The sequence below is a fragment of the Herpailurus yagouaroundi genome, unplaced genomic scaffold, assembly GCF_014898765.1.
Source record: "Herpailurus yagouaroundi ecotype Mexico unplaced genomic scaffold, PumYag 203, whole genome shotgun sequence".
NCBI lineage: Eukaryota > Metazoa > Chordata > Mammalia > Carnivora > Felidae > Herpailurus > Herpailurus yagouaroundi.
Genome location: NW_024412434.1, coordinates 27,441,808 through 27,458,877, shown reverse-complemented (window position 1 = coordinate 27,458,877; position 17,070 = coordinate 27,441,808). Strand labels below are relative to the sequence as shown.

At 43.2% G+C, this 17,070-nt stretch overlaps 1 protein-coding gene across 2 annotated transcripts in view; it reads right to left on the bottom strand.

Annotated features, from left to right (window-relative positions):
- The window catches only part of KIN (Kin17 DNA and RNA binding protein), a 42,030-nt gene that overhangs the window by 7,528 nt on the left and 17,432 nt on the right, over window positions 1-17,070 (bottom strand). For both annotated transcript variants that reach the window (XM_040451493.1, XM_040451494.1), the window contains exons 8-12: window positions 11,269-11,398; window positions 8,660-8,710; window positions 5,556-5,624; window positions 4,553-4,652; window positions 2,789-2,889 (exon numbers count right to left, since the gene is read on the bottom strand). In XM_040451493.1, coding sequence (XP_040307427.1) covers window positions 2,789-2,889; window positions 4,553-4,652; window positions 5,556-5,624; window positions 8,660-8,710; window positions 11,269-11,398 — 451 coding nt within the window. The remainder of the gene's footprint in view (window positions 1-2,788; window positions 2,890-4,552; window positions 4,653-5,555; window positions 5,625-8,659; window positions 8,711-11,268; window positions 11,399-17,070) is intronic.

The window sequence follows — 17,070 nt, the reverse complement described above, 5'->3', positions numbered from 1 at the left end:
AGTTTGTGTGTTGCACGGCAACGACTTGAAGCAATTGTGGGGACGTACACAAGTGCACACACGCACACACACATTTCTTTTAAATGGGGCGGGGCAGGCTGCCAAAGGAAAAACAATACGCAGGTTTCTTGGACAAGTACCTGCCGCTTCCCAGGCAGCCAGCCTCTTGTGGGCACGCCTCCTAGTCCTACCCCAGCCCAGCTCTTTAAGCCACGCAAGCTCAGAAGGGAGGCCCAAGTGGGGTCACGGCGAGGGAGAAAAGAAACAAGTCCGTGAAAACCACAGACTAGCCCGAAGGTATCTGCGTGGAACCCAGAAAGCCCTCCCTGCTAATTAGTTGTTTTGCGTCTCCCTGAGATGAAAACCCGAGTTGAGGCGGGATCTAAATTGGATGCTACTATGAATTTTAAAAGTGCAGGAGAATCGTTTCCAAGGAAATGCTAGATGTTCCATGACCTTATGCTGCCTGAGTCAGAGAGAAAAACGGAGTTAAAAAAAAAAACAAAACAAAATTCAATCTATTAATTTAGTCAGATGGAGAATTTTCTCAGTAACAGAGAGATTCCTCTTCCTTTTCTTCCCTTCTAGTTTGTGTCAGTCACAGTTGCTGAATTCGTGTAGACAGAGACCGGGAAAAAATGCTCCATTTACTTAAATGTGGTATCTCTCAAATAAGGACCCACCTGATTTTCTGGAACGCAGTCCAGAGACGGGTCTAGATGCCTCCGACCCCCTTCAGGCAACACATGAAAGTGGGCAGTTACACCCCCAAGTCCTGGAGAGCGCTCAGGACGGTCACCAGACTCTCCGAGGGGTCTCTTATCCCGCCTCCCACATGCTGATGCTTCCTACACTGGGCGTGAAAACGGATTTCACTTGGAGAGTCCCCGCCCCATCATTCAGAGTTCCAAAACGCATTAGGCAGTGACGGAAAAGCCTGTTTCAGGCCCTTCCTTCCCTCAAGAGACATCTCAGGCCTCACTGGGGCGCCCACAGACTGTCAGTGAGCCATCCAGTCTACTTCAGTCAACAACTTGACCTGTACATCAGATTTCCAGAAATTACTTTACTGATCTCTGCTACCTTTTAATCCTTTATGAAAGAAAGGAAGGACTATTTAAAATAGTGATCTCTGGGGGTGCCTGGGTGGCTTAGTCGGTTAAGCGTCCGACTTCGGATCGGGTCATGATCTCATGGCTTGTGAGTTCGAGCCCCATGTCGGGCTCTGTACTGACAGCTCAGAGCCTGGAGCCTCTTCAGATTCTGTGTCTTTCTCTCTCTCTCTGCCCCTCTCCCGCTCACATTCTGTCTCTCTCTGTCTCTCAAAAATGAATAAACATTAAAAAAAAAAATGTATGGGAATGCAAGCTGGTGCAGCCACTCTGGAAAACAGTATGGAGGTTCCTCAAAAAACTAAAAATAGAACTACCCTTCCGACCCAGCAATTGCACTACTAGGCATTTATCCATGGGATACAGGTGTGCTGTTTTGAAGGGACACAGGCACCCCCATGTTTATAGCAGCACTATCGACAATAGCCAAAGTATGGAAAGAGCCCCAATGTCCATCGATGGATGAATGGAAAAGAAGATGCGGTATATATATACAATGGAGTATTACTCGGCAATCAAAATGAATGAAACCTTGCTATTTGCAACTACATGGATGGAACTGGAGGGTATTATGCTAAGTGAAATTAGTCAGAGAAAGACAAAAACCATATGACTTCACTCCTATGAGGACTTTAAGAGACAAAACAAATGAACATAAGGGAAGGGAAACAAAAATAATATAAAAACAGGGAGGGGGACAAAACAGAAGAGACTCATAAATATGGAGAACAAACTGAGGGTTATGGAAGGGGTTGTGGGAGGGGGGATGGGCTAAATGGGTAAGGGGCATTAGGGAATCTACTCCTGAAATCATTGTTGCACTCTATGCTAACTAATTTGGATGTAAATTTAAAAAAATAAAAAATTAAATTAAAAAAAAACCTTAAAATAGTGATCTCTGGGCTTTTCCCGTCATTAATTCTGACTCTATATTCCCCGCTAATTGTATGTCAAATTGAGTTTTATACTGGATGTGAAAGAAAAAAGTCAGAATGTGAAACTGTACATATTGTATACAATTTTGTAAAATACAAAGACTGAAAAGGAACAGGTCAAAATATTAAAGGGGGTTATCTGGCTGGAGGATTATTGGTAATTTTTAAAGTTATTTATATTAAATTGTCATTTTCAGGTCTTAAAACAATAAGCATTGCTATACTGGATGTGTCCCACCCAGAATTCAGAGCTGCAACCTAACGCCGAGTGTGACAGTATCTGGCGGGTGGCCTTTGGGGAGTGATTAGGTCATGGGGGTGTGCGCTCATGAATGGATTAGTGCCCTTGTAAAGCAGACCCCAGAGAGCTTTGTCCCTTCCACCATATGAGAGCACATGAACTAGGAAGTGGGCGCTCACCAGACACTAAGTCGGCCAGTGCCTTATTCTTAGACTTCCAGCCTTCGGAACCGTGGAAATTATTTACTTATCAGCCACCCAGTATATGGTATATTCTGTTACACCAGCTCAAGTGGACTAAGCCACATCTGCATTTCTTTTAAAATCAGAAAATACAATCCTTCAGCAATGGCAGAGTTACAAAGACTAAGCTTACAGATTTCCAAACAGCAGAGAAGACAGACGACAAACCCCAGCTCTAAAACAAAGACCAACCCAATGAAAAAAACTATGGCACATTTTTAAAGCCCTTTAGGAATTTCTCTGTGGAAACGTACTTACAGTTTCAATGACTATGGTAGCTGAAAAAGTCTTCTCATTGATGGATTCTAAGGTACCTTCATTTCCTCTGTAGCCTCCGTTTAAAACGAGAATTCTTTTCCCTACGATAGAATAGAACACTGAACGCGAAGAAACATTTGCTTCTTTCTTCTACTTTGTTACAGCAAAATGCAATTACAGTGAATGAACAGAACAAAAAACAAAACCCCTCTGAGTTCTTAATCATTTCAGAACTCTGCAACACTCTAAAGTATAGTCCGGAGATACTCTGATCGCTATAGCATTCTAAGACTCCTCACGTTTTTTTCCACTTGTCAGAGGAAACTTAACCTGCAAGGAGTGGAAGGGAAAATGTTCAGAGCCCAGAAATCATTAGAAAGAAATTCAGACTGGGGTGCCTGAGTGGCTCAGTCGGTTAAGTGTCCAACCTCAGCTCAGGTCATGATCTCACGGCTTGTGAGTTCGAACCCCGCGTCGGGCTCTGGGCTGACAGCTCAGAGCCTGGAGCCTGCTTCAGATTCTGTGTCTCCCTCTGTCTGCCCCTCCCTTGCTTGCACTCTGTCTCTTGCATTGTCTCAAAAATAAATAATCACTAAAAAAAAAAAGAAAAGAAAAGAAAAGAAATTTAGATTGCTTTGGCTCTTACTATGAGGGAGCCATTCTATTTCTAAGTATCTTCGCAATAGGGGAGAAACCACATGTCCATAGAAGGACTTGCGTATGAATATTCTTGGAAATTTTATTTGCAACAGCCCCAAACTGTAAACAAGACACATGTCCATCAACAGGTGACTGAATGAACAAGAAGTAGCATATCCACACCGGGAAACACAGCAACAGAGAGAAGTGAGCTACAGACACATACATGTGACAACAGGCACGAATCCAAAATAATTACACGTACTGAAAGATCCAGACCAAAAAACAAGACACATGGTATGATTTTATTCATACAAAATTCTAGATAGAAATAAACGGATCTATAGTGACAGACAGCAGAAAGGTGGTTGTCTTGGGGACATGGGAGGCAGCAGTGGAGGGGTGGCAGGGAAGGATAAAGGGGAGTGAGGAAATGGGGGGGGGTGATGGATACATTCATTATCCTGATTGTAGGGATGGTTTCAGAGAATATTCGTGTCTTAAAACTGATCAAATTGTATACTTTACACAAGTGCAATTTATCGTGTGTCAATTACATCTCATTAAAGCTAAAAAATTTCTTTTTTTTTCAGCCATAAAATGAGTTTTATTTTCCGGGGAGAGAATAAAGGACCTGATAAGCAGTTTTGGAGACTAACACGATCACTGTGCTGTCACTATGAAGGGTCGGGTCTGAGGCAGGCAACCCAACCGAAGCAGCATTCAAACGAGATATCAGAACTACTCAAATGATAAAGACCATTAAGCAAAAGAAAAAGCCAAACAGCAGAGACTTTTACTTCACTACCTCAGGCAGCTAAAGAGATATATTAACAATAACCTGCGTCTGAGTGACTTTTTCTCCCTATGAGTTTGTATGTTGCTTTCGGAAAAAAAGGATCTTAGGAAGGGAAAACTTATTCATGCCACAAAAGCGCTTTCGCAGAGGACTGGTAGACCCACCGCGTCACCTGAAATCAAGAGCATCAGTTACACTGGCAGCTGTATATTTCTAAAAAGGAAACCCATCTACAACTACCCGGTAATGTCAAAAAACTATGGTTTTAAGGATGGAATCACTCATTTTGATAGCATACAGGTTAAATGGTCTGCAGAAAGATTTACCTGGTGCTGGAATTACTGTTTCTAAATGAGTCTGGTCAAGTTTCAGCTTGTCTCCGGAGTCGATCATCTTGACGACAGCTGTGTATTTGTCAATTACTTCCTGTCATGTGAAATCAACACTTTTATAGTAGCAGAAATACGTGAACACAAATTTCAAAGGACAGAAATAGGTAAGATGAAAACAAACGGCATTCCAGTCAAATGGGAAGAGTAACTCCTCCTATCAATGACACTATTTTAGATTCCATATACGACTTCTCCTATGCTTCTTAAAATTTGTTTAAATTTCATTACGCTTTCCATTTGAGTTCCAGTCTATTTAAGACACAGTTTTTACATGTTGGTTTCAGGTATACAGGATAGTGGTTCTATGCTTCCTAATAAAGAATTCAATTCAAGGCCGAGTGAGGCTTTTCATCTGCAAAGAATGAAAGACTGGTCGGCGTTCTTAGAACAAGACTTTGATACACACAGTGAGAGGGACAATGCTCAGCTTCGAGTACAGTAGAAGGGCACTTATGCACGCTCAGTGCTGGGTGCTAGAATAAAACTCTTAGGGGACGGCAAAGAGGAAAAAGGACTGCAGCGCTGACTTTCAAATTTTCAAATCTTAGAGCGGCCGAAAGTCTCCCAGGCAAAACACAACAAGGAAGCCCTCCTTGGAACTCCAGGCACATAATCATATTTATTGCCCATTGTCAACAAAGAGGATGCATCTCACTGATTAGCAAGGCCTGCACAGTGAGTGAGGGAGTTTACGTGGCACCCCTGGGACTTCATACATACTGTTTACTCCAGGAGGAAAGCACACGGTATGTATTAATATAAATTACGGTTGCAAACGAATCATTTTTCCGCCAATTATGAAGTCAGCTCTCCTTCTACAGAACCATCAAGAACCTCAGACACAATGCTTCTGCCCTGAGGACTTGACCTTTCAGGAACACCAAAAAGGCTTTATTCGGTCAATTCACAGAATCCACTCACAGCCTCACAGCCTTACCTTAACAACACCCTTTCTCTTATGATATTTCTCTCCGAGTTTTTTGGTTATAATTTTTACAATGATTTCCTAGAAAATAACAACAAAAAAATAAAGATGAAAGTTATCTTCTCTGTTTCACTCCTTCATTTAAACCATGCTCGCCAAAAATCATAGCAAAGTGTAACTGCTCTGCTAAGGAAAAAATCCGGGTGTTCTAAGCCTTTCCAATCATGGCAAAACGTTCCCTTAGTGATCTTTTATTTCTTCTTTCTCCCTTTATTCGATGTGGTTACCGAGAAGGAGAAAATACCTGTCTCGAGGCTGATTTCCACGCTGAAGGTCCCCTGAAATTAGAGGACTTTTCATCTGTCAGTCTCAACCCTGTTAATCCAGGTCTTTCAGAGAGAGCTGCTTTCTTTCCATTCAAGGAAGTGAAAGGTGCCAAAGATATTAACACCGTTGGTGTTTAGTGCTGATAAAAACTCAGATGGCAAGTCTCACTGGGAATTGCAGGGAAATGTCTTTGAGCTTACGCATGACATTTTTCCAGAATGTTCTCTTCTCGTGATGTTACTCTGAATTTTTGATACACACAGGATTCTTCCAGATTAGCTCCAGCTAAAAGTATCGTTCTTCTGAACATCTAATTCTCAAGTGGGAGAGAAATCTGGGCTTATTTCATATTCGTGCATTCTGGGTTTGCTTCTTTATCATCATGTTGCTGATTTAGACTAGCTGTCTAATGGCGGATTGGGAAAAATAAATCGCCTGACTTCATGCTATAGTCACTATAGCGATTCTGAATTTGCTACTTCAAGTGAATATAACAGAGGTACTAGATGGTCACGAGTACTTCACTAAGCCAGGCCAAAAATTATATTAATCAAAATTCAGTGAGCACTTTGGGGGGAGGGTGTGGAACTGTAGAAAGACATGCTTAAGAGAAAACGTGAACGGTCTTAAGACTTTCTAAGTGAAGCCAAATGATGCCAAAACAGCTTCCCTGATTTAATCAGAGTATTTCTGGCCTCAATTTCTCAAAGGCCCTCATGGGTACACACTCATAATCTGAAGCTAACTTATTACATCACTGGGCTTACTGACACTTGCTCACACAATAGATCAGTTCAAAATATTTCTTTACTCAGTTTAAACACTAAAGTTCTCCAATCTAGCTCGAGGGACTGCTGGTTATTTTAACAAACATACTGCCCATTTCAACATAAGAGACACATGGAATCATCATGGCACTGTTGGCTGACCCTCCCTTTGAATGTAACACTCCGTAAGAGGAAGTAGGAAGAGAATTTGAATAATTTGTTATAAGAGAATTATCAAACAGGAAATACAATTGAATTGGAAGTATTATCAATGGGAAGAGAATTTTTGGACTAGCTAAAACGTAGAAAGCGTTGTCTTTTTTTTTTTTTCTTTTGCTTTTGGTTTCCTTTCTTTTTCCTTTAAACCAATGATTCGTAAGGAAGGGCGTACATCAGAATCACCTAGGAGACTGATGAGAATATGCATTTCACCCCACGAGATGGGATGGCGATAGTAGGAAAACATATGTAATTTGGAAAAAACACTTCTCTAAAGATTTGTGAATTACTCTCTGGGTAAGAACAATTGCTTTCAGGAAAAAAAAATTGTTTTTCTTCCTTTTCTTTTTTGAGAGAGAGAGAGAGAGAGAGAGAGAGAGAGAGAGAGAGAGCACGTGAGTGAGCAGAGGAAGGAGAGAGACCCTTAAGCAGCCTCCATGCCCTGTGTGGAGTCCGACTAGGGGCTCTATCCCACGACCGTGAGATCATGACCTGAGCTGAAGTCAAGAGCGGGAGGCTTAGGCAACCAAGCCACCCAGGCGCCTCTCGACTAAATTCTTGATTACATTTTCATAAACAGTAATCAAACTATTAATATTCAAATGCTAGCTACTGTGATGGAGAAAACACACAAAACTTCCCTTCGGCCCATCCCTTACTAATCGTGACCGACCCATGCTACAGCCGGGGAGTCCGGGTGCCTGAGACATCACAGGAAGCAGCACGTTCACTCGCTCAGAGCACAGCCTGCTGAATGAGACTGCCAGAGAAAGCTGCCTAAGTGCTTATTCTGAGGCCCTGGGGAAATCCCCCAAATGCTTTCTGCCTCAGTTTTCTCACCTATAAAATGGGAATCATAACAATAACTACCTTACAGGGCTCATATAAGAATTAGTTGAAGTGATTCACACAAAGGATTCATTCACTATGTAATGTAACACAATAAGTATTTCCATGTTAGCTGAATTACTGCACGATGCTTCCTGGGGTCACCGGGTGGAAATGTCTCCCAGGTAGAAGACCACAGACTAAGACATGAAATCAGTGATCTGAGTTTTCAAGCTAGAGGGAGAAGGACCACGAAGACCTGAATGAGAGCTCACGACTTCCGGACCATCAAGGTTATTATTAACCTTATGTTTCTAATCAAAATTATCTAAATGACACACTCTCACTACCTTCCGGTCTCCTGTCACTGATCAAACCAGCTTCTCAAAGAATAATGAAGGCACCCTGAAAGTCTTCCGAAAATTTCACATCTAAGCTCAAAACAGAGCATCAGCAAACTGTAACAATTTCTGGTAATTATTTAAATATTTCAAAATTATTATCTTAAAACAATAGAACAATAAATACACAATAAAATACAAAACTCTACTTGAGTTTGTAAAATTAAAACCACCTTTGTTCAACAAAGTACCTTAAGGGATAATCTAAGTTCAATAAGCTGCAAACTGAAAACAAATACTTCTGCTTTCACAATTCTACATTTCAGCCCCATTTCTGAAAACACAACCCTTGTCTTCTAGCAAACACTGGAAACGATTCCAGGCTTCAATTCAAGATGTCCACAAACAAATCTGGCAAAACTCAAGGAGTCTCACCAGCCTATAAACGGGAAGTTACTCTCTAATACAGGTGTAACTGATAATTTAAGATCGGATGAAAAGAAAAGTCAGGAAAGTCTATCCATAGGATTTAAGTATGTTTGAGAAACTTAAGTCATTTATACCAAATGCTCATTGAATCATTCACTCTTTTTAAAAAGCGTTTAGAACTCGAGAACTCCAGCTGAATACGTACAGGCTGTAGCCAGTAGTCTGTTCGGGTACTTCTTTTCCTTTCCTCCTCGATCTGTAGAACACATAAGACATTCACAGAATTCTCTCATTAAAATCCTTAATTCATTTCAAATACCATTCTATTTAACGAAAGAACACCATAAAACATATACCTGAAAGGGGCTCCGTGTAACTTACAAGCTCTGGCAAATACAAATAAACTTTTTTTGCAATTAATTTTTGATTTCAAAAAAACACTTGGGGGACACCTGGCGGGTTTAGTCTGCGAGGCGGGCTACTCTTGATCTTGTAGTTATGGGTTCAAGCCCCATGTTGGGTGTAGAGATTACTTAAAAACAAAATCTTTAGAAAAAACAAACGAACTTGATTTGATAACAATATGTGATAAAGCAAGTCAACTGACCAAGAAAACAAATACAAGCGGCCTCTACTTGGTCAACACTGCAAGGCCATCTGCCAGCGCTATACTGCCCCCTCCCTTCTTCCCCCCACGTGACTGTCATGAGCTGGAAAACAAGCAATGTTTTTGTGGTAAAAACAGAACACGGGGCGCCTGGGTGGCTCAGTGGATTAAGCGTCCGACCCATGATTTCAGCTCAGGTCCTGATCTCATGATTCATGGAATCGAGCCCTGTGTCCGGCTCTGTGCTGACAGGGCAGAGCCTGCTTGGGATTCTCTCTCTCTCCTCTCTCTCTGCCCCTCCCCTGCTCATGCTGTCTCTCAAAATAAAGAAACATTAAAACAAGCACCTTAATACACACTTAATACCAGTTTTGCACAGCATGGTTAGTTCTATCTACACTCTGATGGCAAAAAGGGGCTTCTCTGTTTGATAAGGACAATAAATCCTGTGAATATAGGGGAAGAAAAATATAACCTGGAGAGACATAAGCAAAAGGGCGTCCAAAAGAAGAGTGCCGTCTGGCCGCTGTGGGGCTGTATCACCCCTCCTTCTTCCTCAGCTGCCTTAAGTGAACCCTAAGTACCAACTTTCGAGGGGCCAGAACACTGCAATTCTTTGGTTGGTAATAAGTCTCATTTTAATTTCTCCAATTTTCCAATATGAACAAAGAGCATTCTAAATTTAGCATGCCTCACCAAGCGGGTAGATGTAGCTTTCCATTTGACTTTGAATTAGATTCAGAAACTCTGCCATGGCCTATTAAGATATCTAAGAGGTCACTCCCCCTCCTCTCTCGAACCTCAAATGCTACCACTCTCGCACTCACCACGCTCCAGCCACGTGGATCTTTCCTTCATATGCTTGAGGTTGAGATCTTCCCTGTCGTAGCACCTTTTCCCAAGCTCTCCCCCACGGCCCGCCCTCTGACCTCCTTAGCACTTATCATTTTGTAATAACTCACTCACTGGTTCACTTGTTCGTGGGACGTCCCTCTTACTAGCATGACCCACAGGGACTGTATTTTGCTCCCTACTATGCAGACACAGGACCTTGCACAATGCCCAGCACATAACACAACTCAGTATTTGCTCAGTGACGGAGCGACCGTATCTCAATTTTTTAGACTGGCCTGCATTGTAGGAGCGCCCAGTAACGGGGAAGACCAAATAGCTCCCTCTCAACCCTTCACAACTGAAGAGGAGGGTTTGGGGAGACTAGAGGAAATGATGGTACAGAAAAAAAAAAAAAGTTAGCTTCTTATATCCATTTATTCTTTCTCTTCACCTGTCCTTCTCCTTTTCTATTTGGTTCACAAATTGATTGATCAGGTAAGGCTATGTGTGGAGAGGGAGAGAGGAAGATTTAGGAATATATCGGGGCACTGGGGTGGTTCGGTCGGTTAAGTGTCCGACTTCGGCTCGGTCAGGATCTTGTGGTTCGAGAGTTCGAGCCCCACTTCGGGCTCTGTGCTGACAGCTCGGAGCCTGGAGCCCGCTTCGGATTCTGTGTCTCCCTCTCTCTCTCTGCCCCTCCCCCGCTTGTGCCCTGTCTCTCTCTTTCTCTCAAATATTAAGAAAAACAAATAAATTGAATAAATAAAATAAAAAATAAATAAATAATTTAAAAAAATTAAAGGGAAAAAAAAGGGAATGTATTAAACAACGTCCTGCAGCACCGCTCTAGAGCTGCAGTAGATTTAGAGCCAAAGTCTGGCCCCGGATCCTAAATGACAGGTTTTCAGTGATTCATCACGCAGGCCTGGCATCAGGTCCAGTCAAATGAAAAGTACGTCGTGGCTTTGTCTTGCTGGCCGGGGGGTGGCAAGTGGAAGGCAGAGGCGACAGGAGGGCGCAGGGTGGTGGGAGGGAATCCGTGGAGGATGCCAGTGTCACGGAGGAGCCACGGGAGGTAAACAGAGCTGCTCCTTCCTGCTCTCGACCCCGCCACAGCCCTGCTGCCTGAATTTCACTGACCGGAACACACGGAGAGTTCCGAAGGCAGCACTTGAAGCGACAAAATAAACTTTGATGGGGGGTTTCCAACCCCTTTAGTTCCATCTGATCTACACCCCTCCCCTAACCCAGTGTCCACACATCTTTTGACTTTCATTAATCTAAGAACCGGCAAAACTACCTAACCTTCCTCAATCCGAACTACGTCATTCCTCTAACAGCTGAAAAGTCGACACGCGGCTGGTAAACTATACCTCCATGATTTCATCGAGTGCTGATTTCTTTTTTTTCTTTTCTTTTGATCGAGCTGCGCTCTGGGAAGATTCTTTTCGCTTAACTGATGCCGCATTCCCGACCGTCTTCGACGCGCTCGGTCCCAAGGAGCTGGCGAAAAGAAGAGCCATACCTGTTAACAGACACTATGCACAGAAGGCTTTCCAACGTGCAGAAGAACAACACAGGAAAGAAGACTTGTTACTCGATTCATTTACAACGGGTCAGTCGAAACAATAAAGGACCTGTCTCTATGCCTTACAGGACTGTGAGCGCGAGAACACGCGACCTCTCCCGCCGTAGTGCCCTCCTCCCCCTCACCCCTTCTCTAGGCGCCAACGGTGATCAGCACGGGCGAGTGGTGGCAGCGTGGGTTGGGCAGATCCCACGGGGTCGGGCAGACGGGGTTGGGGTTGGGCAGATCAGGGTTTAAGGAGACTTCTGCTTCTGACTGAGCGATGAACCTTTCTACACCTGAGTTCCTCATCTACGAATGAGGATAAAAACGGGACCCGACTCATAGCTCAACTGCAAGGACTAAGTAAGATGTGTGTAAAGAAGTCTCGCATATTACTGCCAGTTCTATTTCCTGAAGGCAAAAATCTCAACAGGTCACTTAATTTTTGATGGCTCCCGCCTGCCTAGAATTGACAGTGTAAATTCTAAAATTTGCACCGCAATATAAAATTGTCCCCACTGGCCCAAGAACGCTATCTCTAACTTATTATATACACTGGCCATTCTGAACAACTCGTTATTGATTGAGCCACGCCGTGTTTCATGCCTTTGCAGATTTACACGTGCCTCTTTCATACGAAGAACGATCTCTCCATTTATCTCCATTTGTCCCAATTCTGTTAAGATCCTTTCTTCATGAGGCTTCTTGGATCTCGCTGTCTCTGTGGCATGTATCACACTCCACTTTGCATTACGATCATTTGCATATGTGATTTGTACGTGTCATCAGGTGTATATGTTTGTATTTATTTTTTGTTGTAAAGGAGCAGTAACCGTCTAGCGACTCACATAAAATACATGCTCAGTTAATATTTGCTAACTGAATCTTGTCAGCCTAATCATTTAGTTTGTCGTATCTGCAAACGACGAATAGAGGAAAATATGTGCGTGAAGCCCCTATGGGGACAACCAAGAGAAAAGTGTGCTCAACAGAAAAACAATCTTGAATTATTCTTTGGACTTTTTTTTAAGGCATTTAAAGACAGCACTGGACTTACTGGCAGCCAGGTTACTCTAACGAGTCCTGTTCAGCTTGGGGCCAACTATGATCCCTACTTCTCTTCTGCGGTTCAGGACCCCCTGACTCGGTCTTCGTGGGAGTTCATGTTCTCTCTTTACCTAACTGGAAGGTGTTCAATTTATCCTTTTGAAATGTCACTTGCTGGGTTTTGTCCCATAACTCAATCCTCTGAATATATTTCTAAGTTCTCATTCTGTCCGTGGACACATTTCCCAGGTTTGTGACAGTTGTACATAACATACATTTGGTTCTCAACAGATGAAGTCCGTATAAAGATAAACGCTTCAACTTGCTGCTTAAAGAAAGGTTCTTTAGGGGCACCTGGGTGGCTCAGTCGGTTAAGCGTCTGACTCTTGATTTCGGCTCAGGTCACGATCCCACGGTTGGTGAGTTCGAGCCCCGTGTCAGGCTCTGCGCTGACAGTGTCCCTCTCTCTGCCCCTCCCCTGCTCGTGCGCTTGCTCTCTCTCAAAGTGAATATTTTAAAAATGAAGCAAAAAAGTTTCTTGAGACTTAAAAGTACCTTTAGCTAGAAATCCACGAAACTTAGCACTAATTCCAGATCACAATCAACCACACTGTGTCCACGTAAGAGGCGCTAATAACCCTAGCAAAAGGGAAATGAGGTTTAAGTGGGTAATTGGGGGGGGTCTAGTGATTACATGTTTACAAACCACCTATTTCCTACTATAGTCAGTGCTTATGTTTCTGCTTTCTGACCCTTTTCACATTCTCCATAATTCCCCAAATTTTATGAACACTGAGTCCTCGAATACATTGATAAATTATTTCGGTATTTCGGTATTCATCTCAACTTGGAATCTTGAGATATTCTTCTTAAAACTAAGCGGCATAAAAAACAAACAACCCCATTAATAAGTGAGCAAAAGGCATTTCTCCAAAGAAGACACATAAATGGTCAAAAAGTCCATGAAAAGATGCTTCACAACACTAACCATCAGGGAAACGTAAATCCAGAGCACGTGAGACAACACTTCCCATCTCTTAGGATGGCTTGTGTAAGAAAAATACAGAAAAGAGGAGTGTTGGTGAGGACGGGGCGCCCTGGAACCTTGTGTATTGTTGGTGCAAATACACAACTGGAGCAACTGCTACGGGAAACAGCAAGGCAGTTCTTAAACAAAGCAAACGCAGTGCTACCCTACAGTCCAGCGACTCCACTCCTGGGTGTATACCCAAAGGACTGAAAGAAGGGACTCGAACATCTATCTGTGCACCAATGTTGAGAACAGCATTATCTGTGATCACCAAAAGGTGGGAATAACTCAAAATGTCCAACGGCCGATGAAGAGACGAACAAAATGTGGCCTACACGACAACAGGATAGTATTGAGCCTTAAAAGGGAAGGAAATTCTGACACACGACCATAATGTGGAGGTACCTTGAGGACATTAGAGTGAGTGAAAGAAGCCAGTCACAGAAGGGCAACCTCTGTATGATTCCACTCATAAGAGGAGATTAGAACAGTCACGTTCATAGAGACAGAAAGGAGAACAGAGGTCACTGGGGTCTGGTGGGGTAGAGGGAAACGGGGAGTTAGGGTTTAACGAGTACAGTTTCAGTTTGGGGTGATGAAAAAATCTGGTAGATGGATGCTGGTCACAGACATAATGCGAATCTATTTACTGCCACTGACCCGTGCACTTAAAAATGGTCAAAACGGTAAACATCATGTTATATATATTTCGTCACACCAAAACACCTAACCTGAATAGAAAAAAGAGTTTTCTGTCAAGACAATTTATTTGGCATTATTAGATGTCTACAAGGTGACAAGGAGTGGGGATAAAAAGATGAACAGAATAGCCCATCAGGATCTCATAACAGGTGGGAGAACAGACATGGAAGGGTGTCCCGGGAAGGGGGAACAGCAGACACCGAGAAGAGTCAGGGTGAGCCAGCACGGCTCGTCTAGGACGGCACAAATAATTTGGCAGAGCTGGAGTACAAGTGGTGGGGGATGTACCAGATCACAATGGTCACATAAGAGCATGGAAAAAAATGACGATTTATCTCACAGGTGATGACCAAAGACACTGAGTCTTTAGTAAGAGAAAGAGGGGCACCTGGGCGGCTCCGTCAGTTGAGTGTCCAACTTTTTTTTTTAATTAAAAAAAAATCTTTATTTTTGAGAGAGAGAGAGAGAGAGAGCGAGCGAGGAGGGGGCAGAGACAGAGAGAGACACAGACTCCGAAACAGGCTCCAGGCCCTGAGCTGTCAGCACAAAGCCCGACACGGGGCTCGAATTCACGACCTGCAAGCTCATGACCTGAGCCGAAGTCGGACGCTCAACCGACTGAGCCACCCAGGCGCGCCCCGACCATCCAACTCTTGATTTTGGCTCAGGTTGTGATCCCAGGGCCATGGGATCGAGCCCTGTGTTGGGCTCTGCACTGGGCACGGAGCCTGTTGAAGATTCTCTGGGGCACCGGGGTGGCCTAGTGGGTTAAGCATCTGACTCTTGATTTTGGCTCAGGTCATGAGCTCTCTGTTTGTGGGTTCAAGCCCCACGTTGGGCTCTGCGCTGACAGTGACATAGAATTCTCTCTCTCCCTCTCACTGCCCCTCCCCTGCCCACTCTCTCTCAAAATAAATAAACTTAAAAAAAAAATGTTTCTCTCTCTCCCTCTCCCCTTCATGTTTTCTCTTTCTTAAAAAAAATAAATAAATAAAATAAAATTTTAATTGCTTATTAAAAAAAAGAGAGAGAGAAAGACATGGTAGGGCTTGACATCTAGATCCTTCTGCCTGCAATATCAAGATTCTGTTAGAGCTAAAATGAATGATGAAGAATTTAAGAAATGCTGACAGAAGACATTATGAAGGACAGAAATCACTAACACAGAAACCAGAGAAATTGTATTATCAAGAAAATAAAAAGTTGGGTTTGTTTATGTTTATTTATTTTGAAAGAGAGAGAGCGAGAGAGGGCACGTCCGAGCAGGGGAGGGTCAGAAAGAGAGGGACACAGAGAATCCCAAGCCCAAGCCAACGCACAGGGGATTGGTCTCACGAACTGAGATCATGACCTGAGCAGAAATCAGGAGTTGGACACTTCACCGACTGAGCCACTCAGGCACCCCAAAAAGTTGGTATTTTAAAAGAGTAATAAAACAGATAGTAAATTTGAGAGGCTAGATAAAAAGGATAGTCTAGAAAAATAAAAATGATGCAAATTATTGAAATTCGTATGATCAAGATTATATTGCAAAGTTGAATAAACTAATGACTGTCACAAAAGTGTTAAATAGTACCGAACCAGTAGTAGAAGGTATTCCCTCGCCTGCTGACACTAACACAGTATTTTACCAAGCTTTCAAGAAAGTGATAATCCCTATCCTAAAAATACTGTTTAGAATCAAGAGAGAAAACCTATACAAATCATTTTAAGAATTTAACATCGCCAGAAGCATAGGAAATTAAATATCACTCTCAATGACAGTGAAGTAAAAGGCAAGAGTCCATTTTTTTTCAGCCGTGTACTACATTCAATCTTCCCACTAGCTGCTCTCACAATAACACCCCTCCTCCCCCAAAAAGGTTCTAGTAGAAGGTGACAAACCGAGACAGTGAAGATGGGGCTAAAATCAAGGCAAGAAATGAACAGTAACAGATTGCGAATGGAATGTTCGCTTCTAGAAGGGCCCTAGAATTCTGCCATCGGTTAGTAATACCTAACACAATTAAAGAAGAGAAGCTCCAAAACAGAAATGGGAACCGAGTAACCTGTGTTCAAAGCCGGGAGGAGCAGGGCTTACCTCCGTGCCTCAGTATAGCCTAAGACACCCATTTTTGCTATCTAGATCACTTCATTCATTCTGAGTTTTAGCTATACACGAGATATAAATCGACAGGAAAATAAATCCCAACCTCTACAAAAATGGGCCCTAATCTCAGAAAAAGGAAATTTAGATGAGTCTTAACATTGTATTATCTGTGACACCACTTACGCGTTTGTATACATACTTGAGACTGAACACACAGAACTCGGTCAAATAAAACTACTTTTATAATGACATCAAAGCCTGGCGTCGGGGTACAGGAGGCTGAACAGCAGACCCCAAAGATAACCGGTCCTCATCCCTGGAGTTGATACATGCGACCTTACTGGGAAAGGGGTCTTTGCAAACGAGATCAGGTTATAGATTCTGAGGTGGGACTATCCTGGGGTGCCCGAATGGGTTCTATGCACATGCGTCCTTTCGAGAGGGAAACGGGCAGACGTGACACACAGAGAAGGTGGTGTGAAGGTGGGGCAAAGGGAGATGTGAGGACGCTGCTCTTGAAAACTGAAGGGCGCAGCCACAAGCCGAGGGATGGCAGCGGCCAGCGGAAGCCGGAAGAGGCAAAGGACGGATTCCCGCCAGGGCCCGCGGAGGAAGCACCGCCTGGCACGTGGCCTGATCTCGGCCGGCGATTCTGACTTCACGCTTCTGGCTTCCAGAAACAGAACAAATTCCTGTTGTCTCGGGACACTTGGTTTACGGTCATTTACAGCAGCCAC